We start from the raw sequence: 25,407 nt of genomic DNA on the forward strand, positions 1-25,407 counted from the left end.
TAAGGACACAGGAGGATGGTGGACATGGTGGGAGAAAAAATATCAAATGGAAAGAAGACACTGGGACCAAAGCGACTAGAAAAACTAAATGCTCAGACAACAAAGGTAGAAAAAAAAGGGTTTTATTCAGAATGTATTCATTGGAATATGTCAGCTTTTGGAAATGTGCATCTGTGATATTTTGCATTTAAGTTTCAATTTCTCTAGTATTGCTGCATGCAGAGTCTGACTTCTTGAGGTAACTTTCCAGTTCAGTATTTTGCCTTCATATTTTCTGATTTCTAGTTCCTTGTGTCATGTGTTTTTCATGTGTGATCAAGGTGCAGTATTCTGCTAGCGTGTAGTATTTGCAGCCCTTTTTTTTTCACGAGGTAGTGTATTGGTGTTTTAGAGCCTGGTGTAATTACAGTTCTGCTTTTTCACGCATAAGGTTGTAGCTCGTCCTGTCCAGGGCCGGTCAAACCCAGTAAGCGGGGTAAGCACCGCAGGGGGGCGCCTGCCTTCAAGGGCGCCGCTGCGACGCCATACCGCGCCGCCCTTGGGGGTTTAAATCTTATATTTACTTCCGTTCCAGCAGCCGAGTCATTTCAAAGCCTTGCCCGTCTCTAGCCTTCCCTCCCTTCGTGAGTTCGTTCCCTCAGAGTCCCACCTTCTGACATCAATTCCTCTTTCCTCGAGAGCAGGACTGACAGAACGAGCTGACGAAGGGAGGGAAGGCTAGAGATGGGCAAGGCTTTGAAATGATGCGGCCGCTGGGACGGAGGTAAATTAAAAAAGACTTAAACCACGCAGGGTGGCAGGAAGAAAAAGGGGGATGTTGGGGGGAGAAGAGGGCGGAGATGCTAGATGGGACAGGATGGGGCGGGGTGGGGGGGCACCAACTGATAGTCGGCAGGGGGGCACCAGAGACCCTAGGACCGGACCTGGTCCTGTCCTTGGATTAGTGCTGTTATGGTTTGGTAAGGATATGAGTGTGTTTTTGCACAAGTTTGTGTATAGCATTTTGCAATGGAGAGATTGTGTGCTGGCCTTACTGAGGTGGCACCAAAACACCAGAAAGGGTTTTAGAGCCTAAATCATGACATACTACCTCTTGAAGGATCTACATAAAGAGCCTATACATTTCTAAGATTAACACTGGCATGGTATGGAAAAGGGGGTGGGGAAATACTACTGGAGAGGAAGAGGGAGTGCTGGGTAAGGAGGAAGGAAGGAAGGAAGGGAGAAAGAGCTGGCTTGATATACATATTCATTATGGTTATTCTCAGAAAAAGCCAGCTCTTTCTCCCTTCCTTCCTCCATATTAGCATATTCATTTGCATATTTACAAATGAATATGCTAATAAGCTCCACCCCATCCTTTGCCCCCCCAAATGAAACAAACTACGCCCATGCATGTGCTAATTTTTAGCGCACACTATAAAGTGGAGTGGAAAACATGAAAAAGGATCTGCAGAAGCTAGAAGAATGGTCTAACGTTTGGCAATTAAAATTCAATGCGAAGAAATGCAAAGTGATGCACTTAGGGAGTAGAAATTCACGGGAGACATATGTGTTAGGCGGTGAGAGTCTGATATGTACAGGCAGGGAGAGGGATCTTGGGGTGATGGTATCTGAGGATCTGAAGGTGACGAAACAGTGTGACAAGGCGGTGGCCGTAACCAGAAGGTTGCTAGGCTGTACAGAGAGAGATGTGACCAGCAGAAGAAAGGAGGTGTTGATGCCCCTGTACAAGTCGTTGGTGAGGAACCACCTGGAGTATTGTGTTCAGTTTTGGAGGCCATATCTTGCTAAGGATATAAAAAGAATTGAAGCGGTGCAAGAAAAGCTACAAAAATGGTATGGGATTTGCGTTACAAGACGTGTGAGGAGAGACTTGCTGACCTGAACATGTATACCCTGGAGGAAAGGAGAAACAGGGGTGATATGATACAGACATTCAAATATCTGAAAGGTATTAATCCACAAACAAACCTTTTCCGGAGATGGGAAGCCGGTAGAACTAGAGGACATGAAATGAGGTTGAAGGGGGGCAGACTCAAGAAAAATGTCAGGAAGTATTTTTTCACAGAGAGAGTGGTGGCTACTTGGAATGCCCTCCCAAGGGAGGTGGTGGAGATGAAAATGGTAACGCAATTCAAAAATGCGTGGGATAAACATAAAGGAATCCTGTTCAGAAGGAATGAATCCTCAGAAGCTTAGCCGAGATTGGGTGGCAGAGCCGGTGGTGGGAAGTGGGGCTAGTGGTTGGGAGGCAGGGCTAGTGCTGGGCAGACGTCTACGGTCTGTGCCCTGAAAATGGCAGACACAAATCAAGGTCAGGTATACATATAAAGTAGCACATATGAGTTTATCTTGTTGGGCAGACTGGATGGATCATACAGGTCTTTTTCTGCCGTCACCTACTATGTTACTATGCGCCTACAGCACAGCTTAGTAAACAGGGCCCTTAGCGCATGCTAAATGATAATATGCCCATAGGAATATAATGGGTGTCTTATCATTTAGTGCACCTTAGTAAAAGGACCCCATTTTCAGTATATTATTAGGTATATTTTCAGCCAAACTACGCATTTAAGTCTGAACTCTGAAAATGCTGATATAACTTTATGTGGACACCTTATTAAAATCACCGCTATCCATACAAATTCTAGCCCCATACTGGCCCATCCCAAATTCAAACCCACTTTAAACGCATAACATTTGACCATATACAGGTCAATTTTATAAACTGGGCGCACACATTGCAGGTAAACATACAGAACACCAGCATTTTCTTGGATAAGTATATACTTACACATGTAAGTGGTAGCAAAGCAAAAGAGAGCTATTTTGAAAGGGTGCGTGCAAGTATGTAACCCTAGCCGCTTTAGCCATTCCCTATAAGGAAAGGCTAAAGTGGCTAGGGCTCTTCAGCTTGAAGAAAAGACGGCTGAGGGGAGATATGATAGAGGTCTATAAAATAATGAGTGGAGTGGAATGGGTAGACGTGAATAGCTTGTTTACTCATTCCAAAAATACTAGGACTAAGGGGCATGCAATGAAGCTACAAATTAGTAAAATCTAAAATGAATTTAAAACAAATCAGAGAAAATACTTCTTCACTAAATGTGTCATTAAATTCTAGAATTCTTTGCCAGAGAATGTAGTAAAAGCAGTTAGCTTAGCGGGGTATAAAAAAGGTTTGGATGGCTTCCTAAAGGAAAAGTTCATAGACCATTATTAAAATGGACTTGGAGAAAATACACTGCTTATTTCTAGGATAAGCAGCATAAAATGTATTGTACTGTTTTGGGATCTTGCCAGGTACTTGTAACCTGGATTGGCCACTGTTGGAAATCTCAACCAGTTTAAGACGAGAAACTTTGCATTTGAAATTTTAAACTTTTTTTCTACTTAGATTTCAGCAAACCTTTGATACTGTTCCTCATAGGAGGCTTATAAGTAGTGGTGTGCTGGAGCAGGCTCTCACAGGCTCGCAAGAGCCGGTTGTTAAGAATTTAAGAATTTTGGGAGCCGGTTGTTAAAGTAGGGCCCTCCATGGCTACTTTAACAACTGACTCCCAAAATGTGGGGTTGGGCCCCCTGCTGAATTCTCTTTTACTTTGCTGGAAGGGATGGTGAGCCCTGCCAGCCAAGTAAATAGATTGCTGCTGCCCCGCTCCTTGTTTCCAGCTCTGAGCATCAGGCTGGGACTTCTCCAGCATGTGAGAGAAGTTTCAGCATGCTGCTCAGAGCAAGACGTTGAGAGTGGTGGCAGTCCATTTATTGGCTGCCAGCAAAGGTATGCCTAGCGTGCCCGCACGAAGGGAGGGAGGAGAGAGAGGCAAGTGTTGCTCCCTAGGCCTTCCAACTGCAGAGCTGGCTACGTCTGGAGAAAGAGCCTGTTAAAAATTTACCAGCACACCCCTGCTTATAAGTAAACTGAATGCCCTGGAGGTGGGTCCCAAGGTGGTGAACTGGATCAGAAATTGGTTGATAGACAGAAGAGGGTGGTAGTAACTTGAATTTACTCAGAAGAAAGAGAGGTGAGTAGTGGTTGTGCCTCAGGGTTCAGTCCTGGAACCAATTCTGTTAATGACTTTGTGAGTGAAACGGCTGAAGAGTTAGGAGGATATGTTTGCCCTTTTGTGGATGACACAAAAATCTGCCACAGAGTGGATCACCCTGGAGGGAGTAAACATGAGAAATGATCTACAAAAATTGGAAGTGTGGGCTAAAGCTTGTCAGTTAAGATTTAATGCAAAGAAATGCAGAGTAATGCATTTTGCATGCAGAAATCCAAAGAAGCTGTATATGATAGGAGGAAAGAGGTTAATGTGCACCAGCTCCTTTAGCTAAATCCATGGCTTTGTCCCATTAATCAATGCCTATGCCCAGTAATTTTGTTCTTTATAATAGTCTCTACCATTTGCCTGGCACTGAAATGAGGCTCACTGGCCTATAATTCCCTGGGCCACCTCTGGAATCCTCTTTAAAAACTGGCATTACATTCCCCAGCCTCCAATCTTCGGGTACCATGTTTGATTTTAAAGATAAATTACGTATCATTAATAATAGTTAATACAAGTTAATTATTTAGTTCTATCAGTACTCTGGGATATATACCATCAGGTCCACTCATTTTTTAATTTGTCAACTTTCTCTATTTTAGTTCTCATGACTTATCACCATTAAATACTATTTTTGGCATGGGTATCTCCCCCACATCTTGCTCAGTGAAGACTGAAGCAAAGTATTAATTTACTCTATCCACTATGATCTTGTCAAGGTTTCGATAAGTTCCTGGAGGAAAAGTCCATAGTTTGCTATTGAGACAGACATGGGGAGGCACCTCCTTGCCTCGGGATTGGTAGCATGGAATGTTGCTATGGGTTTCTGCCAGGTACTTGTGACCTGGCTTGGCCACTGGTAGGAAACAGGATACTGGGCTAGATGGACCATTGCTCCGACCCAGTATGGCTACTCTTATGTTCTTATGTATGTTCTCCCAGAGTGCCCCTTTTACGCTTTGATCCTCTAGCGGAGGAATGGGATCAAAGCAAAACAAATTTATTTATTTGGATTTTGCTCAAACAGTTATTCAATAGTAGCTCAAGGTGAGTTACATTCAGATGCATGGGGTACTTCTCTGTCCCTGAAGGGCTCACAACCTAATTTTGTACCTGAGGCAATGGAGGGTTGAGGACTTCTTTTACAAAGCCACGCTACCGATTCCCACACGGCTTTGTAAAATGAAAGAGCTTCCTTTCATTTGCTGTACTATCAGCAGCACGGCTTTCTAAAAGAGGTCCCGAGTGATTTGCCCAAGATCACAAGGAGCAGCAGTGAGATTTGAATGTGCCACCTCTGGATGTCAAGACTGGTGCTCTAACCACTAGGCTACTCCTCCAGAGAAGGATATCTATTTATTTGTGACATTTCTATCCCACATTATCCAAAACAAGGTTGAGTTCAATGTGGCTTACAATAAACAGTATAGAATACATAACAAATCATAATGCATAAGAAAGTCATTTGTTGTAAGAATCCAATTTACAATACAGTATCATAAAGGTACTGGGATAGCTATGGATGTTTAACATTTAGAATTTATCTATTATGAATGAGAAATTGTACATGAAACAAAGAGAAAGTTAATGGTAGAGTAATAATCAATTCAGGTAATAATTAGTTGTTTGAAATATGATTGTTCTTTGTGAAGGTTTGTTTGAATTTGAACAATTTGAGGATTTTGCGGAATCTAGTATATTCCTGCAAATTTCTTATTTTGGGTGATAAGGAGTTCCACCATTTGGTTCCTAGGTAAGTGAAGAGTGGACAGTTTTGTAGGTCACCTTTTGCAATTTGGGAGGTGTAGTCTGAGATAGTTTCTTGCCTCATATTTAGTGTTTCTTTGAGGTTAGTTTATTAATGGTACCATATAGTCTGGAGCTGTGACATTTAGCGTTTGAAAGATAAAGGTACATAATTTGAAGGTGATTCGCGCTTTGATGGGAAGCCAGTGTAATTTGATTAATAAAGGGGAGGCACTTTCAAAACGAGAGATTTTTTAATATGAATCTGGCTGCAGTGTTTTGAGCTATTTGGAGTTTTTTCTTATAGCCAGCATATACGGCATTACAATAATCGAATTGGGATAATGTTAATGATTGTGCCAATAGTCTGAATGTTTCTGATGGGAAATAGGGTCTGCTCCTTTTTCTTTTTCCAATAATGTTGAGACCAAAACAAGTTTACACAAAAAAAGTAAAACATTTAAAAGAAAAAAAATCTTAAATCAAGACTTTCTTAGAAACTTTTGTAACAATAAAGTTTTCTAGTGCTTACGAAATAATGGGCATAAAAATATTTTCTTTAGTGTGATAGGAAGACCTGAATCGCTTTGTAGGAGAAGGACTTTTCCAGCTCCTTTGTTTTTAATGGCTCAGCAAGTCAGCATTGAGGGGGAAAATTATCAACATGAGATACCATTAAGATGGATTATTTTACCATTAACATAGTACTACTTATCATTTCTATAGCGCTACCGGACGTACGCAGCGCTTCACACTTGAGCATGGAAAGACAGGCTCTGCTCAATAGAGCTTACAATCTAATTATGACAGACAGACATGCTGCTTTCAGATAAAGTCCTTGTCTCTACCATTTCTACTTAGAGGCTGTTCTGTAAGAAATATTTCCTTAAATTTCTTCTGAATCTATACCCTTTCACTTCCATCCTATGGACCCTCATTCCTGAGTGTCCTTTCAGTCGAAAGAGGCCCAACTCCTGCACATTTATGGCACAGATGCTTTTAAATATGTTTATCATGGGGAAGCAGGCACTGCTGGACCAGTCACCTTACCCTGCGAGGCCGGGAGGCAGAGTGCTGTTTTACCACAGGTCCCATTTTGAATTTTTAAAGGGATAAGTTCTGACTCTATTTTTTTCAAGATTTACTACTTATCGCTCTGAGGTAACTACTACTGCTACTTATCATTTCTATAGCACTACAAGGCTTACGCAGTGCTGTACACCATACACAGAAAGACAGTCCCTGCTCAAAGAGCTTACAATCTAGATAAGACAGGTAAACAGATAGGTAAACAGACAGAACAATAAGGGTAAGGGAATAAAGAGGTGAGGATAAAAGGACAAGGCAGGTGAGTCGTGGTTAGGAATCAAAAGCAGTGGTAAAGAGGTGGGCTTTAAGTTTGGACTTGAAAATGGCCAAAGACGGGGCTAGACATACAGGCTCAGGCAGTGGCGTTACAAGGGACGCTGACACCCGGGGCGGATCGCCGATGAGCCCCGCCCCCCTGGGTGCAGCGCCCCCCCGTGCAGCATGACCCCCCCGGCGAAGGGACACCCCCCATCCCGGCGAAAGACCCCCCCGGGTGCACGCCGCTGGGGGGGGGTGCCGCGCGCCGGTCAGCATCGTTCGTTTCCATGCTCCCTCTGCCCCAGAACAGGTTACTTCCTGTTCCGGGTCAGAGGGAGCATGGAAACGAACGACGCTGACCGGCTCGCGGCACCCCCCCAGCGGCGTGCACCCGGGGCGGACCGCCCCCAACACTCCCCCCCCTTGGTACGCCACTGGGCTCAGGTAGTCTATTCCAGGCGTGAGGTGCAGCAAGATAAAAGGAACGGAGCCTGGAATTAGCAATAGGTAACCTATGGCTTAGGTGTGATGACTGATCACTGTTTATTGAAATCCAAGCCTTGACAATCCCCTGAAAGGGCTCTTAGACTAACCTGTTGAGAAAATATTTTTAAAGTCACCATACATACCTGGAAGGAGAAGGCCATCTTTAGCCGCCACTGCATAACCACAAAATCCATGGTACTGAATTGTCAGCTGATCAAAATTAGCTGTATTCTCTGGAAAAAACCACTCTTGTGTCTTAAAGTCAGAAACATTTACTCTCGTTCCTGGAAAAAAAAAAGAGAAGATTAAAAAAGGTAGTTAAATTCAAAATTTGGAGTCTGATGTCTACTGAAAAAAATAAAGAAGGCGAGTCACCATCTCCTTTTAGATAGAAAAGGTAATGCTCAATTCTATTTCTACAGATAAAAAAATCCCAGCACTTTACTCATGGACATAAACCTTTAGAAATTATTCTCTCCGCGTGGGTAATTCTGTAATGTAGGCACCTACATTTAGGCATCACATATATGTATAAATCATTATAATTCTAGCATATACATGCGTATATGTCCACATACATACCTATATGCTATATAATCCCCTCAGGCAGCGGCATACCAAGGGCGGGGCGGTGGGGGCGGTCCGCCCTGGGTGCATGCTACTGGGGGGGTGCCACGCGCCTGTCGGCTCCGCTGGTTCCCTGCTCCCTCTGCCCTGGAACAGGTTACTTCCTGTTCCGGGGCAGAAGGAGCAGGGAGCCAGTGGAGCCGAGAGCCACGAGGCTTCTCCCCGCAGTTAAAGATGCACCCGGGGGGGGAGGGGGGGTTGATGCGCCGGGGGGGGGTGTCATTTCTCCAGGAGGCGGTCATGCTGCACCCGTCTATGGCTGGCAGAAGCATTCACCAGTTCCACTAGTCCTATATAATAAAATGCACCTCCAACATTCTGAAGCTGCTCTCTGTATCCATCTCCTGAATTGACATCACGTACTTCCGGGTTCGTCACAAGCAGAAGTGACCAACCACACGAGGTTTCTCGGCTTCAGAATGTTGGAGGTGCATTCTATTAAATAGGATTGGTCAGTTCCTTGAAGCACAGCCAGAGCTCAGCGTCCTGCACAGTAACGCTCAGACACCAGAGAGAGAGGGGGAGGGGGGCCTGACACCAGAAAGGGCGGGGGGGGGGGGGGTATCTCTGTCACACACACACACTCTCTCTCTCACAGTCAATGTCTTTCTCTCTCTCACTCTCACACACTATGTCTCACACTGTATCACATTCACTTTCTATGTGTCACACAGTCACTCACATACTCTCTTGGTCTCATACACTCAGTCTCACAGAGAGTCTGTGTCTCACACACACTTTCTCGCAAACACTGTATCTGTGTGAAACACACTCTCTCTCTCTCACACTGTGTCTCACATAAGCACTTGCACACACTCTCATTCTCACACACACACTCTCTCTCACAGACACTCTCACACACACGCACATTCACTCTCTCTTGCACATTCACTCTCTCTTGCACACACAGTCACTCTCACACACACACTCTCTCTCACACACAGTCACTCTCACACACACTCACTCCGAGGAAAACCTTGCTAGCGCCCGTTTCATTTGTGTCAGAAACGGGCCTTTTTTTACTAGTATTCTATAAAGCAAGGCAATTTCAGTCCTTGAGAACCTCAGGCAGGTTAAGTTTTCAGGATATCCATAATGAATATGTTGGAGATAGATTAGCATACCAAGGAGGCAGTGAATGCAAATCCATCTCATGCACATTCATTGTGGGTAGCCTGAAAATTTGATCTGCCTGGGATTCTCGAGGACCGGAATTGCCCTGTGATAAAGGAAAGTAGGCTTTTACCATATGGCAGATTTTGATATCATCCACAAAGACTCAAACCTTACCAGACAGCCCTTCAGCAATATCGCTTTCAAAAAGTGTTAGAAAGTACAGGCCCAAGAACCAAGCCTTGTGGCATGTCACTTTCCTGAAAGTGAACTCCGTTCACTTCTCCCCTTTTCACCTTCCACTCATACAGTTTCTAACTCGGTCAGTCACTTTAGGGCCCATACCATGGGAACTTGCATCTGTGGAACTATATCAAAGGCTTTGTTAAAATCTAAGTACACCACATCTAGCACCCTCCCAAGATCTAATTCTCTAACCATCCAGTCAAAAAAATTAATCAAATTTGTCAAACAAGACCTACCTTTAGTAAAACCATATTGCCTCTGATCCTGCAATCTACTCAGTTCCAGAAACCTCACTATGCTCTTTTAGAAGCGTTCACATGTCAGACTAAGCAGCTTATTTTCGAAAGAGAAAGACGCCCATATTTCGACCCAAATCAGGAGATGGGCGTCTTTCTCCCGTGGGCGTCCAAATCGGTATAATCGAAAGCCGATTTTGGGCGTGTTCAACTGCAATCTGTCGTGGAAACTGCCAAAGTTGACGGGGGCATGTCGGAGGCGTGGTGAAGGCGGGACTGGGGCGTGGTTATCGGCCGAGGAGAGATGAGCGTCCTTGGCCGATAATCGAAAAAAGAAAGGCGTTTTTAGCGTGAATTTGGGTCACTTTTTTTGGGACCCTTTTTTTTCATGAACAAGTCCCAAAAAAGTGCCCTAAATGACCAGATGACCACCGGAGGGAATTGGGGATGACCACCCCTGACTCCCCCAGTGGTCACTAACCCCCTCCCACCCAACAAAAAAAACAACTTTAAAACTTTTTTTTCCAGCCTGTATGCCAGCCTCAAATGTCATACCCAGCTCCATCACAGCAGTATGCACGTCCCTGGAGCAGTTGTTAGTGGGTACAGTGGACTTCAGGCAGGTGGACCCAGGCCCATCCCTCCCCTACCTGTTACACTTGTGGTGGTAAATGGGAGCGCTCCAAACCGCCCCCAAAACCCACTGTACCCACATCTAGGTGCCCCCCTTCAGCCATAAGTGCTATGGTAATGGTGTAGAGTTGTGGGCAGTGGGTTTTGGGGGGGATTTGGGGGCTCAGCACCCAAGGGAAGGGAGCTATGGACTTTAGAGGTAGTTTGCTTTGTTTTTTTAATTGTTACAAGTGCCCCCTAGGGTGCCCGGTTGGTGTCCTGGCATGTCAGGGGGACCAGTGCACTACGAATCCTGGCCCCTCCCACAACCCAATGCCTTGCATTTGGTCGTTTTTGAGCTGGGTGCCTTTGGTTTCCATTATCGCTGAAAAACGAAACCGCCCAGCTGAAATCCGCACAAATCCGATGCATTTGGCTGGCACAAACCGTATTATCGGAAAAAAGATGGACACCCATTTTTTCCGAAAATACGGTTTGTCCCGCCCCTTCACGTACCCGTTCTCGGAGATAGACGCCCATGGAGATGGGCATTCGCGTTCAATTATGCCCCTCCATGTGGCCTGTAGTTCTCAACCTGCTCCTTACTTCTGTTTTTCTGAAGAGGGACCACTACTACTACTTATCACTTCTATAGCGCTACTAGATGTACGCAGCGCTGTACACTTGAACATGAAGAGACAGTCCCACCACATCTTCCTTTCTTCAGTACTCTGGGACCACCACTGACACTAAAGAAGCATTGAAAAGGTCAGAAAGCGGAGCTGTCAGACCTTCCCTAAGCTCCTGCAACACCATCCGGCCTCATCACTTTGTCTACCTTTAGTTTAGCTAGCATCTCATGAACACAGATTTCTGAAAAATTTTCAAGGACTACCACACTTGTGTTTGTCTTCTGCAATCCTGTTCCTGGCCCTTCATCTGTGAACACAGAAAAGAAATATTTGGTACAGTGCCGTAGCGAGGGCGGCTGACACCCGGGGCGGGTCGCCGCTGTGCACCCCCCCCCCCGGGTGCAGCACGGTGCAACCCCCTCGGCGCGTGCACACCTCCCCCCCCGGAGCGCATTCTTACCACTAACATAGGAAAGGGAACAGGTGGGAGGGCTGCTCCGCCCCGAGTGCACGTCGCTGGGAGCTGCGTCGGCTCCGCTGGTTCCCTGCTCTCTCTGCCCCGGAACAGGAAGTAACCTGTTCAGAGGCAGAGAGAGCAGGGAACCAGCGGAGCCGACACCCCCCCCCCAGCGGGGTGCACCCGGGGCGGACCGCCCCATCGCCCCCCCCTTCCTACGCCACTGATTTGGTAAGAATTTCCGCTTTATTTTTCTCAGCTTCTGTGTATTTCTCCCCTTCACCCATGAGACTTACAATGCCACTTTTGCACTTCCTCCTATCACTAACATATCTAAAAAAAAATGTCTTGTCTCCCATCTTATCATATTGGCTTCTCTTGGCTTTTCCAGATATTGTTGGCTGTCTTCCTCTTTCTGTGATTTATGAAGGCTAATCTCTTCTTTTCCTCTTACTTTTATTTACTTTCCTAGCAAAAGGTTTGTTGCCCTTAAAAAAGCTCCTTTCAGTTTTGCAAGCCACTTTTCTACTTCCCCCAGATGTTCCAGCTAACAACTCCTTGAGGTATTCTCCTATCTTGACTAAGTTTTTTTTTTTTTTAAGTTTAGAACCTTCACTTTTCAATATACCCTCTCTGTGAGTCTTAATGCTGAACCTCACCAACCGGTGATCACTGGATGCCAGATGATCACCCATTATAAAATCTCAAACACTGTCTCCATTCATAAGCACTTACATAAGTACATAAGTATTGCCATACTGGGTCAGACCAAAGGTCCATCAAGCCCAGCATCCTGTTTCCAACAGTGGCAAAGCCAGGTCACAAGTACCTGGCAAGATCCCCAAAAAGTACAATACATTTTATGCTGCTTATCCTAGAAAAAAGCAGTGCATTTTCCCCAAGTCCATACACTTTTCCTTTAGGAAGCCATCCAACCCTTTTTTAAATCCCGCTAAGCTAACTGCTTTTACTGCATTCTCTGGCAACGATTTCCAGAGTTTAATTTCATGTTGAGTGAGGCAAAATTTTCTCTGATTCATTTTAAATTTTCTACTTTGTAGCTTCATTGTGTGTCCCCTAGTCCTAGCATTTTTGGAAAGAGTAAACCAGTAATTCACATCTACCCGTTCCACTCCACTCATGATATATATTTCTGAATAAACTTTTGAACATAGATGAGCAACATCAGATAATAATCAATAGGCTTTATGAGCCTTGGCAAACTCTCTGTAGCATCTCGAACCTTGGCACGAAGCAGACGGCAAACCTCCTGGGACACCATGGCTGGTTGGCAGATGGATGCCTTTGTTCCCTTCAGAAGGGAATCATCAACCACCACTATCCTTCACCTTCTAGTGGTCACTAATCTTGGAACTTTCAGGGTTTTGAGCTTCAGTTCCTCCTGTCCCTGAGATATTTTCACCCCCTCCACTTCCAAGGCTGTATACCAGTTCTTCAGGTTGAGGGAACGTGGATTTGGGGCATTGATTCTGTAGTATCTGGTTATGTGTGCCCAGTTGTCCTCTTTCAGCAAAGCTTCTCCTTCCTCTCTGCCGGGGTTCCTTGATGCCTTCAAGAAGCACTTCATTATTTCTCATTGTCATAGATATTGCTCAGTCTCACCACGCCCTCTCTGTTAGTCCACTTCTTTCATGAGAGAGTCAACATGGAACCAATCCCTTGCTTTTGTTCACACTGTCTGTCTGGGCAGAGGCAGAAGTTGTAATGAGGGCAACAGCATTGGTGATGCAATGCTTCCCAGCCATACTCTAATTGTAGGAATTTTTTTTGCTTGTTGCAACAACAACAAAAAAGGGACCTACCAAAGTCCCTACCTTTTCCTCAGCTGAATAAGTCAAAAGAAGTAGCTAGCCTCTTTTACCTTCCTGCGTCTTCTCTTCTCCCTCGGTCTGTCACTCTCGCTGCTTCTATGTGCGGAGACCCAGGTTATCGTGTTAACGCAATCACCTGGATCCCGACACACAGGAGCAGGAGAAAGACAGACCCCGGCACTGGACCCCCCTTGGGAGGCCAGGCCCAGGGAATCTTGCCCCCTCTCTCGGTGGCCTTGGACAGCAATCACTGGGGGGCTGATGCCAAAGGTCCCCAGAAAGAACCACTCGTTATTTCCACCTCGGTAAAAATTACCAAGGTGGAAATACGAGTGATTCTTAAAAGGAATCATATGCAAATGAGCTGCTCACAAAAACAGCGAGCAGCTCAGTAGGGGGAAAGCCAATTACTAAGCTGCACATGTGCAGAACAGTCAATCGCTAAGCGTGGCTGCTCTGTGGTTGCTCAGAACAGCGTGTGCTTCTCACGGATTTCATACACGCATACAAGCTGAGTGTATGACAGCCATGCGTAGCTTTTTTTTTTTCTTCAAAACTTGAGCTAAATCAAATGGAAGGAAAGCAAAAAGCAAAGTCAGAGGTTGTTCAGGACTCTGCAAGATTATAAACTACACAAGGAAAGGCATTGTAGTTTGAAAATAAAAGCTCAGGAAACCTGATCCAGCAGATTGGGGATCATTCAAGTTTTGCAGTAACCCATGGAGTTTTTTTGTTTTAATGAAATTAACGGAAAATGTACAATGTCATTGCAAAGTTTGCAGGAGCACGCTTTGCCATGGAATACTGACGGGAGGAGAGAATTCCAAAGAGGAGGGTGAACCAGCTGCTACATCGCCTTGACCCTTCACTGTTGATTCCACTGCTGAAGGACCTGCTATGACAGCTCCTGATCTTTCGTAAAATTTCACAAAGCCCAAGGCATAGAATGGGGAAAATCACTCGGCTCCATTCTCTCACATACTCTGTCCAATACTTGTTTGTACCCCCACCCCCTCTTCACGATCATCGAAAATCAATATTGTGTACCATTCTACTATGCGTATGACATACAGATTCTGTATCACGTTTCAGATTTTTCTTCCCCACCATCTGTACTGAATTTCTGTCTTAACACTGTTTCTGCCTAGCTTAAGGACAATGGCCTCTTTCTTAACCCCTCTACATGAGAAGCCATCATCTTTCCTAATCCCTTCCTGTCCCCTCCTCTGGTCATCAACAACCATTCCCTTTATTTTAGTGACTCCATCAGAATCCTGAGTGTTATCTTCGATCCCAAATTCACGTTTAAGGCTCAAACAGATTCTGTAGTTCATTCTGCCTTCCTTGCCCTTCAACCAATTCATGCTGTTCGTTCCTTTCTTCCCCCTCACTCCCTCTGTTTCCTTGCCTTGGTTATTTCACGTTTCGACTACTGTAACTCTTTATGCTTTTCTCCCCCTCCATTCACTGAAGCGTCTATAATTGATCCAATCTACTGCCGTAAAATCAATCCATCGAGCTCATTGTTTTGACCATGTCAGCTCCCTTCTCCATCTTGAATATTGGCTTCCTGTCTCCTCCCGAGTCCCGAATCCGCTATAAAGGTCGTTCTACTTCTGCTCCCACCTTTCTGAATAAACTTTTGATTCCCTATTCTCCCCTTCATCTCCTCTGGTCCTCCTCCAATAACCTGTTGTGTGTACCTTCAATGTCTGCCTTACATCTTTTGATTTCATTTGATACAGCCTTCAGCTACCTTGGTCCTAAATTGTGGAATTCTCTTCTCTCCCCCCTCCAAACTGTTGCCTCCTTCCAGTCCTTTAATGCTCTCAAAACTTTTCTCTTCTCTCTTCTCTGCTCTCACCTACATAGCCTGCCCCTCTCCTTTCTGAGTTGACCCTCTTTTTCTGTTCTCTCTCTTTGTATTTATTGTCAACAGCTTAATCGCCAGTTTTGGATCTATCTGCAGTATATCAAGTGCAATAAATAAAAAATATATATATACTGTATTTACAAATAAGTGTGTGGTAAATATAGGGGCCTTTCATAGGATATATGTACTATATACAAATATACACACATATGTTTTGAACGCAAACAGTACACAGAAATTCGGCACAGAAGCCATGATACTGAGTGCACAAACATATCCCCTGAAGAAGCCTGATGGGTGAAACGGAGACCCCACTAGAGATATTTTGAATAATTTGACAACATAAATGTTCATTTTGATTTGTTTCAACCAGAAGTATAGTAGCTGTACAATCTGTAACAGTACTGAAAATAGTATTTGTTAAAAAGAAATTTTTGATATTAAAAACAGATAAAAATCTGATCACATTGAACACTTTGCATTTGATTAAGGGAGTTTTTTTTTTTTTAGACCAATGAGTGAGTGAGAAATTCTAAAGTGTTGCAATAGAGTTCTGAGGTCTTTTTTCTCACTACTGTGAGAAGGCAGGTGAAAAGGGATCAAGGAAGTCACGAGGAAAGGGGGTGCAGAGAGCAGGGGAACCCCAGCGGGGCAGATTTCATACTCACAACTCCAGCATTCAGAAAACCGGGCTACCAGAGGATGAGAGGTTAGCAGGGTTAAGGAAGAAGGAGAGGAACTACCATTCTCAGAATCCCTCTCTTCCCCACCTGGCTGTGCAGGAGCTAGGGGAGGAGATAGAAGATTGGGAAATGGTTTCTGAGGAAGGTAATGAGGGCCAGCTGGAGAGGTTGGGGGCGGAGGAAGCTGGGGATGAGGATAAAATGGAGGTAACTGAAGGACTAGGGGAGGAACAGATGGAGATTGGGGCTCTGGCCCAAACGGGGAAAGGTATTGTGAGGGGGTGGCTGGCAGCTCCTTGGAGACGGTGGTGGAAGGCCGGAGGAGAGAGGCTGAGGCACTGGGGAAGGTCCCCCCTAAAGAGGGGACAGGTGCTGACCTCAGGGAAGAGATAGGAACTGAGTACAATTCAAACCCCAGCAGGAACAAGGTGGAAAAGAGCTGTGCTGTAAGATGAAGCAAGAAAAGCTGTATAAACTGTTTGATACTGGAAAGTGCTGTGACTACAAAATACAGTGAAACCTCGGTTTTCGTCGACTTCGGATTTTGTCGTTTTCGGTTACCGTCGATTTGTTTCGCGAAATTTTTGTCTCGGTTTTTGTCGGTCGCCTCGGATTTCGTCGGCGTTATCTCAATAATTTCTATATACTGTATGTAGCAAGGGCTGGGACGAGTATTCAACATCCGGGGAACTTCCGACGCTCCTTCACTTTGCATACATGCGAACAAAACCCCGCCTTCGCGTTGAGAGGAACTCCTTGCGTACAGGCAGCGTTGATTGAGAGATAAGGGCCAGGATTATGTGAGGACTGCTTGCGCTGCCATGGTGCCTCGGTTTTTGTCGGTTTCGGTTTTCGTCGATAATTTTCGAACGAATTATCGACGAAAACTGAGGTTTCACTGTACAGAGCTACTGTGTTTTCTTTCTGGTTATGCTCTGTTCCAAAGAGAAGTAATTTTGGTTAAAAGGAGTGGTTACATGGACTGTTTAAACCTGAAAGGTACTTTGGCAGCAAACCTTAACTAATGTGCTAGGTCCTGATTAGAAAAGGACTAATCAAGAAGACTGATTTTATGTTAAAGTAAGGACCTTGTAGGAGCTGCTTGGGCCTGAAAAGGGGCAGGACCTGCAAGAACCTGGAATTAAGGTGTTTTCCTTTGTGTTTATGTTGAATGGAAGCAAGAAAATAAAATTTTTATTTTTACTTATAAACGTTTTGCCTTGATTGAGCCTCTGTGGAAAGAACAGAGGGAGGAGGGAGTCCTGCGAGCTCTCAGGGGTCTGGCGCCAAGTCCCAGAGCAGCCCAAGGTGGTGTGGAGTGAGGCAAAGGCTGCCTAAAGAAGGAAGCTAAGCAGGGTCAAGCCTGGCTGGGTCCTGGAAGGGCAACCCAGCTACACCACTCATTGGTTAAATTACCTTCTTATACTGTATTATAGACAGTGTGTGTTTTTTCTAGCAAAAAAGGTGCTGATACCCAAATGCTAGGCCACCCTTCAGGAGTAGGCTGATCACTGAGGGACCCACCCCACAATAGCCAAGCCCTCTGCAACCAGTCACAGAATCTATGACAAGGCAGAATTGATGTGTAGGGCCTGAGCTCTTTCATTAAAACTTGGGGACCATGGGTCAATTTTAGCAGAAAATGGAAAAGGTGCCAGTACTCAGTACCCCCCCCCCTCAAAAAAAAAGCCCTGATTATAGATAAGTAGATACCTGTCACAGAATATATATATATATATATATATATTGTAAAAATGAGGCTATTGTGATGATGAAGCTCCCACCTCAGGATCCCAGGTCCCTCTTTCACTCAGGGTGAGCTGGTTCTCAGTATGCAGATTTTATGCAAATTAGTATCCTACCCCTTTCTACTCGGGGTGACCTGGTTCTCAAAAAGGCAAACATAGTCAGGTCTTATCAACAGGCTATTTTCATACACATCTTTATTCTGAGGCAGTGGGCAAAGAATAATTCTAAGAAATCATATTTGTTAATTCTAACTTTCACTCTGTAAGTGAAGGAATGCCAGATGGTTCAGATTATTTTCAATGTCTAGCTTGGCCGAGCAAAAGGTTAAAAAGGTCAGTGAGAAATGAAACTCTGTCCCTTGTGAATGATGAAAGCTAGCTCAACATCTGTATACTATTAGGCATATTGAATAGTTTTGCAAGCAGGCATGAGCCAGACATATGACATATTGTAGTTTAAGAATAAAGCTGAAATAATTTCAGAAGTTCTTGATATGTAGATTTTGTTATAAGGAGATAGCTTAGATATAGATATAGAGACCATTATAAGTATGTAGAATATGTCTTATAAGGATGCTTACTTTAGAATATGCTGTATTCTGTGTAAATTAATAAGTTTTGTTTCTGTGTAGAATGTCTGTTAAATTCTGTATTACTCTTTGTCTGCTGTTTAAGAGGTCAAACATGTGTTTTGAATTATCTGCAGTTCTGGCTGGTTCAATGTATAAGCTGATAGGTGAAAAGAGGTCAGGACTAGTCAGCTCTCTTCTCCTTGATTAATTATAGGTAAAATGTAGGAATGGTCTTGAAAGTAATAACTGATATGTATGCCATTAAGTAAGATTGGCCCTTGACCCCTTTAATGAATGCCAGAGTTTAGTTAGCAGTTAGTACTAGGAATATGAGAATAATAAATGTAAGAATATCCATTATCCTCTAAGTGAACCCAGGTTAAGCTATAGATGAGAAATCAATCATAATAACATGCAGGAGTTCTGGAGCCCAAATGTCTAGCTTGAGGGGCCCCCAGGTCACAGGTCAGTTTAGGATGTCTGGAACCTATGTAACTGATATTTGTATAGAGCTGATTGGTTGAGGCAAGGTAATCAATCTATTCCTTAACCAATTGGAGAGTAAGGGGGCTAGGCTAGGCTAGATAGAACTGTATTTAAGTGGGAGAAGAAGCAGTTTACGTCAGAAGGAGCTCAGAAGGACAGAAGGAACAGACAGAAGAAGGAGAAGACAGCATAAGAAGAGAAGCAGCTGAGACAGAAGCCACAAAGACACAGAGAGCTGAGAAAGAGAAGAAGAGACTTAATGCTGATGTTTTACTTTGTTTGCTGGCAAATAAAGAAGATTTCTCTCTCATTCTGGTGTGCTGTCTGACTCCTGAAGTATCATAAATTCATGCATCAATTCCTGCAACAATTCCAGCCTCTGGGGCACACTTCTTTTAGCTTAAAACACTTTCACAAGCTTAAACAGTTCTTCCAGCTTAACCATTTCATTTCTTCCTACTCAGTGCAATCTTCCATTTTAAACATTTCTTCTTGCACAGTTCAATATCCATAGATTTCTTCCCCCTGAGCCCTCTCACACAGGCATTTGGGCTCAGTACTAACTCAGTCCCTGGACACACAGTCCCTCCTTGTAGCACACAGCTCTAGACACACAGTCTCTTCATCTTGGACACACATTTCCGCATTTTTAGGTATAACTTGTCTGGAATGTTTTTACGTTTGGGGAGCGTGCCAGGTGCCCTTGACCTGGATTGGCCACTGTTGGTGACAGGATGCTGGGCTAGATGGACCTTTGGTCTTTCCCAGTATGGCACTACTTATGTACTTATGTACACAGTCCCTCTTCACTGTTCTAGACACACAGTCTTTTCAGCTGGGGACACACCGTACCTCTTTGAACACACCGTTCTTATTCTTGATACTCTAGGGCCTTCTTACCCCAGCCAGCTTCCTTCTTGGGAACACACAGTTCTACCACCAGGCCATAGGGCTCAGCCAGTACTTTCCATGGGGCTATTCCTGCTTCAGCTACCCGCCCCCCTCTGCAGCTGCTAGCTCTCCTTCCCCTCACAACTCAGGTGGGGTATTACGTGATTAATGGCCAAACAGGACCCAGCCCATAATCTGCTGCACCTGTTTCTATCCCCCAGGATTCTCCTCGGTCCTAGCGACCTCCTGCTATACACCCCTTACTGGCTCCCTTTAGTGACTCACCCAGCCCTTCTCCCTGGACATTTTAGGGGAACAGCGCCCTCTAGGGGCCTAACCAGGGTAGGACAGCCTCTTCCTTCTCACTATATATATATATATATATATATATATATATTGTGAAGATGAGGCTTCTGCTCCCACTCTCCAGCAGGCCTCACTGGCCTGTGGCCTCTGAACAGGACTCCAAACAGTCTCTTCCCAGCATCCTGAGCAATCCAACCTCAAGCTCCTGGGCCCCTTGCTCACTCACGGTGAGCTGGTTCTCAGTATGCAAATTGTATACAGATTAGCATGTTATCCTTTCACGCTCAGGGTGACCTGGTTCTCCAGAGGCAAAATTAAACAGGTCTTACCAACAGCATATTCAGGCAATTCTTTATTCCAGCCCCTGGGCACAATTCTTCTAGCTTAAATACTTTATACATTCACATATCTTTACACTGAGCCTCCCCACACAGATTCCTGGGCTCAGCATTAACCTCAATACTTTGGGGACTTCTAACCCCAGGCTTTGCAGCCTGCTTCTCAATACTGGGACACACAGCCCTACTTCTTCTTTGGACACCCAGTCCTTTCTTTCTTTAGACTCACCGTCCTTTCTTTGAACACACAGTTCCTCTAAGTACTGAGGCTACACAGTCCAACACTAATGCTTTAGGGACTTCTTACCACAGCCTGTTTTTCTTCCTTGAGCGCACAGTCCACCACAAGTCCATAGGGTTTAGCCACTTCTTTCCAGGGGGATTCTCTTTCTTCAGCTACCAGCTCTCCTCCTTTTCCTTTCCCAACTCAGTTGGGGTATAAAGTGGTTAATTAGCTACACAGGACCCAGCCCATAACCTCCTACACCTGTGGACCTCCCAGGGCTCTCCCCGGTCCTAGCGACCTCCATCTATTCTCCTAGTGCCCTCTAGTGGCCTACCCCGGACATCCTGGACATTTTTAGGGGAACAGCGCCATCTAGTGGCCTGCCCTGGCTAGGACAGCCTCTTATTTATCACAATATATATATATATACAAAGATACACACACAGATATGCGTATATATATATATAGATATAGATAGATAGATATAGATATATCATACACATAGAACAAACAGCTGGGGCTTACTCAGAAAAAAATTAATTAAAATTAGGTGGTTTCTGCACAATTAAAGGCTTCTAACTTTATTCCAAAACAAGTAAAACATATAACAAAATATATTAGAACCAAAACCCCAAGGAGGTCTCATGAACAAACCTGAGCAGCAAGTTGTTCATTTGTTTTTAGAAAGGGGTGGGGGAGGGAAGGATGCTACTCGCTGCTGCAGCGCATTGTCATAAGGATAAGGGAAATTGAATTTTCATGTTAGTACCTAGGGTTTCATTGATTCGGTCTTCATCACTTTTTACACGTAATCCACCCAGAAGAGATTCCAGAAAATTAGGAGGAAGGAATTGTCGATGACTTCCCAAGAATGGCTGCAGGTTGGTTACCATATTGCTGAGGACACTAAGTAAGACAATCTCATCTTGAAAACCATTCCACAGGTTAGACAGTGAAATAAAATGAGGCTGGAAGAGAAAATCAGAAAGGAAGTGAGAGGAGCTATTTTAATCCACATACACACTGTAGATAATTTTCAAAGCATTGATTCTCATAAATGACACCAGGTAATACACAAAGAAATGCAAATGAATGATAATTGTGTGCATGGATGTAGTTTGACCATTTTATTTGGGGGGGCAAAGGGTATAGCTTGGCATATTAGCATATTCATTTGCATACATACATCTCATATATATTCATTATGGTTATTAAAAAGAAATACACACACATATACTAGACTAAAATGCTGAATATGAAGCCAGCATATAGAAAAATGAAGCGATATTTTTTAACCAAAATGAGCCAGCACCATTTCTCTCATTATGCCCCCTCTCACATTCAAATGAATTAACAAGTGGAGAGTGCACTTTCCCACTCCCCCTTCCCGACACCAGCACACTCTTTCTCCTCCAAATCACAGCTTTTTCTCCCTCCTTAAAATAAGCCCCTAAACACAGTGGCGTACCAAGGGGGGGGGGCGGTGGGGGCGGTCCGCCCCGGGTGCACGCCGCTGGGGTGTGCCACGGCGCACGCCTGTCAGCTGAGTTTGCTAACTTCGTTGCAGCTCCCTGTGCCCCGGAACAGGTTACTTCCTGTTCCGGCCGGGGCAGAGGGAGCTGCAGCGAAGTTAGCGAAGTTAGCGAACTCAGCTGACAGGCGCGCACCGTGGCACACCCCCCCCCCAGCGGCGTGCACCCGGGGGGGGGTCATTTTGCCAAGGGGGGCCGCGTTGCACCCGGGGGGGGGGGTGCATGGGCGATCCGCCCCGGGTGTCATGCAGGCTAGGATCGCCAGGCAGCACTTTTTCCTCTTCTCCACCCCCCCCCATCCTTTACACAAAACCCTACAAAAAGACACTCAAAGCTTATACAGAAAACTTAACACACAACAGCCATAACCCATCTATGAAAAGACAGTGCTATAAATATTACACTGGACCCTAGAGCACCAATATACCTGCTAGTGGAAAACTATTACACATTCCTACACAGACAATACATTCCAGTAGAATCCTTCACCTCAGTTGCACATGCATAACACGGACAGACCCTCACGTGATACAAAATAGCAGCTCACAAAAACTAAAATAGAGATTCCCTTAAGAAAGCCAGACTCTTTAAGCATTGCAAATACTGGTAAATGAGAAACAGAAATGTATTTTTCCTGCACTCTGCAAAATACAAAAATAGAAAAAAATGTACATTTCACAAAGCAGGCACATCTTAGTTCTTAAAAAGGATTAAATTAAAATAACGTTTTCTTTTCTACCTTTCTAATTGGGCTGGTTCCAGTTTCTTTTCCACTTTCCACGTGTCAGTCATCTCCTGAATTCTTTTCCAGACTGGCTTTTCTATTTCTTCTCTCTCCTCTTTTCTTCCTTTCCTTATCTACAAATCATTCATTTAATGTTTTTTTTTCACACTTTTCTTTCATCCTTTAGTCCTTTGTCTCCGTTTCACTTCTCATCTACCTACTGGCTCTTGCCATCTCCCTCTCCAGAACTCCCATTGCCCTTTCTGTCTCTTCCTTGCCCAGTCTCCTAAACCCATCCCCCATCTTTCACCCACTTCCTTAGTCCCCCAATCCCATCCTCTGTACTCACCCTCTTAGCCCTTATCTACCCTCCACTGCATCTCATCACCCTGTCACAGCTCCATCCCTGTCTCTCTTTCCTTCCCTTGCTACCAAGGCCATTCTTCTGTCTGTTACCCTATGCCTAATAGTCTCTCTTTCACCTTCTTTTTAATCCCATTTCCACTCTCACTCAACCCTCTTTAGAGACCCATCCCCTTCTTCCATACCCCTTCCCCAGTACCTCCATCCCTTTTCAATGCCTCTCATCAGTCTTCTAGATTGACATTATGTCTCAACCTTTTCTCACATCATTCCCTTTTCTTGTCTCTCTTCTCTTATCCCTCATTTCACATCCCCACTCATTCTCCCAACCCATCAAAATATCCTCACATATCTAAAATTGCCAAGTATTCACTAGCCTCTCAAATTCCCACTCCATCTCTCTGATCCATAATTCCCTGCTCTGTTCCACTTTCTCTCCCCTCCACCCATACCCCCCAGTCCTATTCATCTCCTGCTCCTTCCCTTCCCCATCCCCAGTTCCATTCTTCATTTGATCTGGGAAGCCCAACGATCCTTGACTAGCATAGTTTTCTTGGGGGTAGATGCTGAGAAAGCATTTGATAAAGTTAGTTGGACCTTCTTGAGAGGGGTGATGCACCGAATGGGTTTGGGGGCAAATTTCTGTTCTTGGATTACGGTGTTTTACAAAGCTCCGAAGGCATGTCTCCGCATCAATGAGTCCTATACTTCCTTCTTTCCTGTTAGTTGAGGGACCCAGCAGGGGTGCCCCCTGTCGCCTCTTCTATTTGCTCTTTATATAGAGCCTTTGGCGGATTTAATATGTTGGCACCCAGATATTCGGGGGGTCCAGGTGGGGAGGAGTGGAACATCGCATAGTTCTTTTTGCTCATGAAGTGTTATTTTATATTAGAGATCCGGGCTTGATACTACCCATCGTGTTAGAGATGCTTCATGAATTTGAGAAGTTTGCAAGTTTGAAGGTTAATATGGATAAAAGTGAACTCTTGGGGATCTCTACCTCTCAGATGCAGGAGGATAGACTGAGGGCCGCTTTCTCTTTTTGATGGGCCTCCCATAGTATTCAATATTTGGGAATTTGAATACCTTGGGACCTAGATAGGCTATTTGCCCTCAATTATGATAAGATTTTTTCCCATATTAGTACAGATTTGTCCCATTGGAGAGGGTTATGGTTATCTTGGTGGGGCCGTATTGCTGTGGTGAAGATGAATGTGTTACCTTGGTTGCTCTTTCTATTTCAATCACTACCTATTCACATTCCTTGTATAACATGGTGTTAGAATTATTGAACAGTATGTCAGTTGATTGGGCTGAATCAGATACAAATATATAACAATATAAAAATACAGTTTTAAAAGACTAATTGAAATTGCAACAGGGAAACTGATCTGAACTTCAAGCCCCTCTAGACTCTGGAATTCATTGCCGGAGAACGTGGTACGGGCGGTTAGCTTGACGGAGTTTAAAAAGGGGTTAGATAGATTCCTAAAGGACAAGTCCATAGACCGCTATTAAATGGACTGGAAAAATTCCTCATTTTTAGGTATAACTTGTCTGGAATGTTTTTACGTTTGGGGAGCGTGCCAGGTGCCCTTGACCTGGATTGGCCACTGTCGGTGACAGGATGCTGGGCTAGATGGACCTTTGGTCTTTCCCAGTATGGCACTACTTATGTACTTATGTACTTATGTACTCTTTCCCCTCCCTTTTCCTGGGAACTTCTGATAGCAGGGCTAGTCAATTACAAACACTTAACAGAGACAAAAGGTACTGGCTTCACAGAGACATAGCTTCCTCTGCCTAAAAGACCTAACAAAGACTGGTAACAAAAGCTGACTGGGTGGATCACCAAGACACCTCTGAAGATCAAAGATACAAGGAGACCGAAAGTCTGGAGAAGCCATTGCAGACAAAGGCTTCAGAGGAAACCATAAACAAAACATTTGCCTGTCATCAGATGTATACCTGCCTCCTCCCATCAGCTATCAGACATGAAGACGCCAGGACATGTGCAGAAAGGAAAGACTTATAATGTGATCATGTGAACAGACTACATTAACCATAATGCCTTGCAAATTATCCAGAAGCAAGTGCTGAGGTTCATGTGATCATATCCGCCTGCAACTTGCAATGTTTAAAAGACAGAAGCTGTTCCACACACAGAGCTCTCTCTTCTATCCTGCTGCAGCCTTGGTCAGAGACTCTCCCTCCTCCTGTAACTATGCTGTTCATCACTCAGCTTCTACAACAAAGGACTCCTGTAAGTTCATAAATTT

The 25,407-nt window shown here is 44.5% G+C and overlaps 1 protein-coding gene across 1 annotated transcript in view; it reads right to left on the reverse strand.

The window, feature by feature from the left end:
* CFAP206 (cilia and flagella associated protein 206) overlaps positions 1–25,407 on the reverse strand; it is a 109,695-nt gene that overhangs the window by 13,269 nt on the left and 71,019 nt on the right. Inside the window, exons 9-10 of the mRNA XM_030199112.1 lie at positions 21,279–21,477; positions 7,775–7,915 (exon numbers count right to left, since the gene is read on the reverse strand). Coding sequence (XP_030054972.1) covers positions 7,775–7,915; positions 21,279–21,477 — 340 coding nt within the window. The remainder of the gene's footprint in view (positions 1–7,774; positions 7,916–21,278; positions 21,478–25,407) is intronic.

This window comes from Microcaecilia unicolor, chromosome 3 (genome assembly GCF_901765095.1).
Source record: "Microcaecilia unicolor chromosome 3, aMicUni1.1, whole genome shotgun sequence".
Lineage (NCBI taxonomy): Eukaryota > Metazoa > Chordata > Amphibia > Gymnophiona > Siphonopidae > Microcaecilia > Microcaecilia unicolor.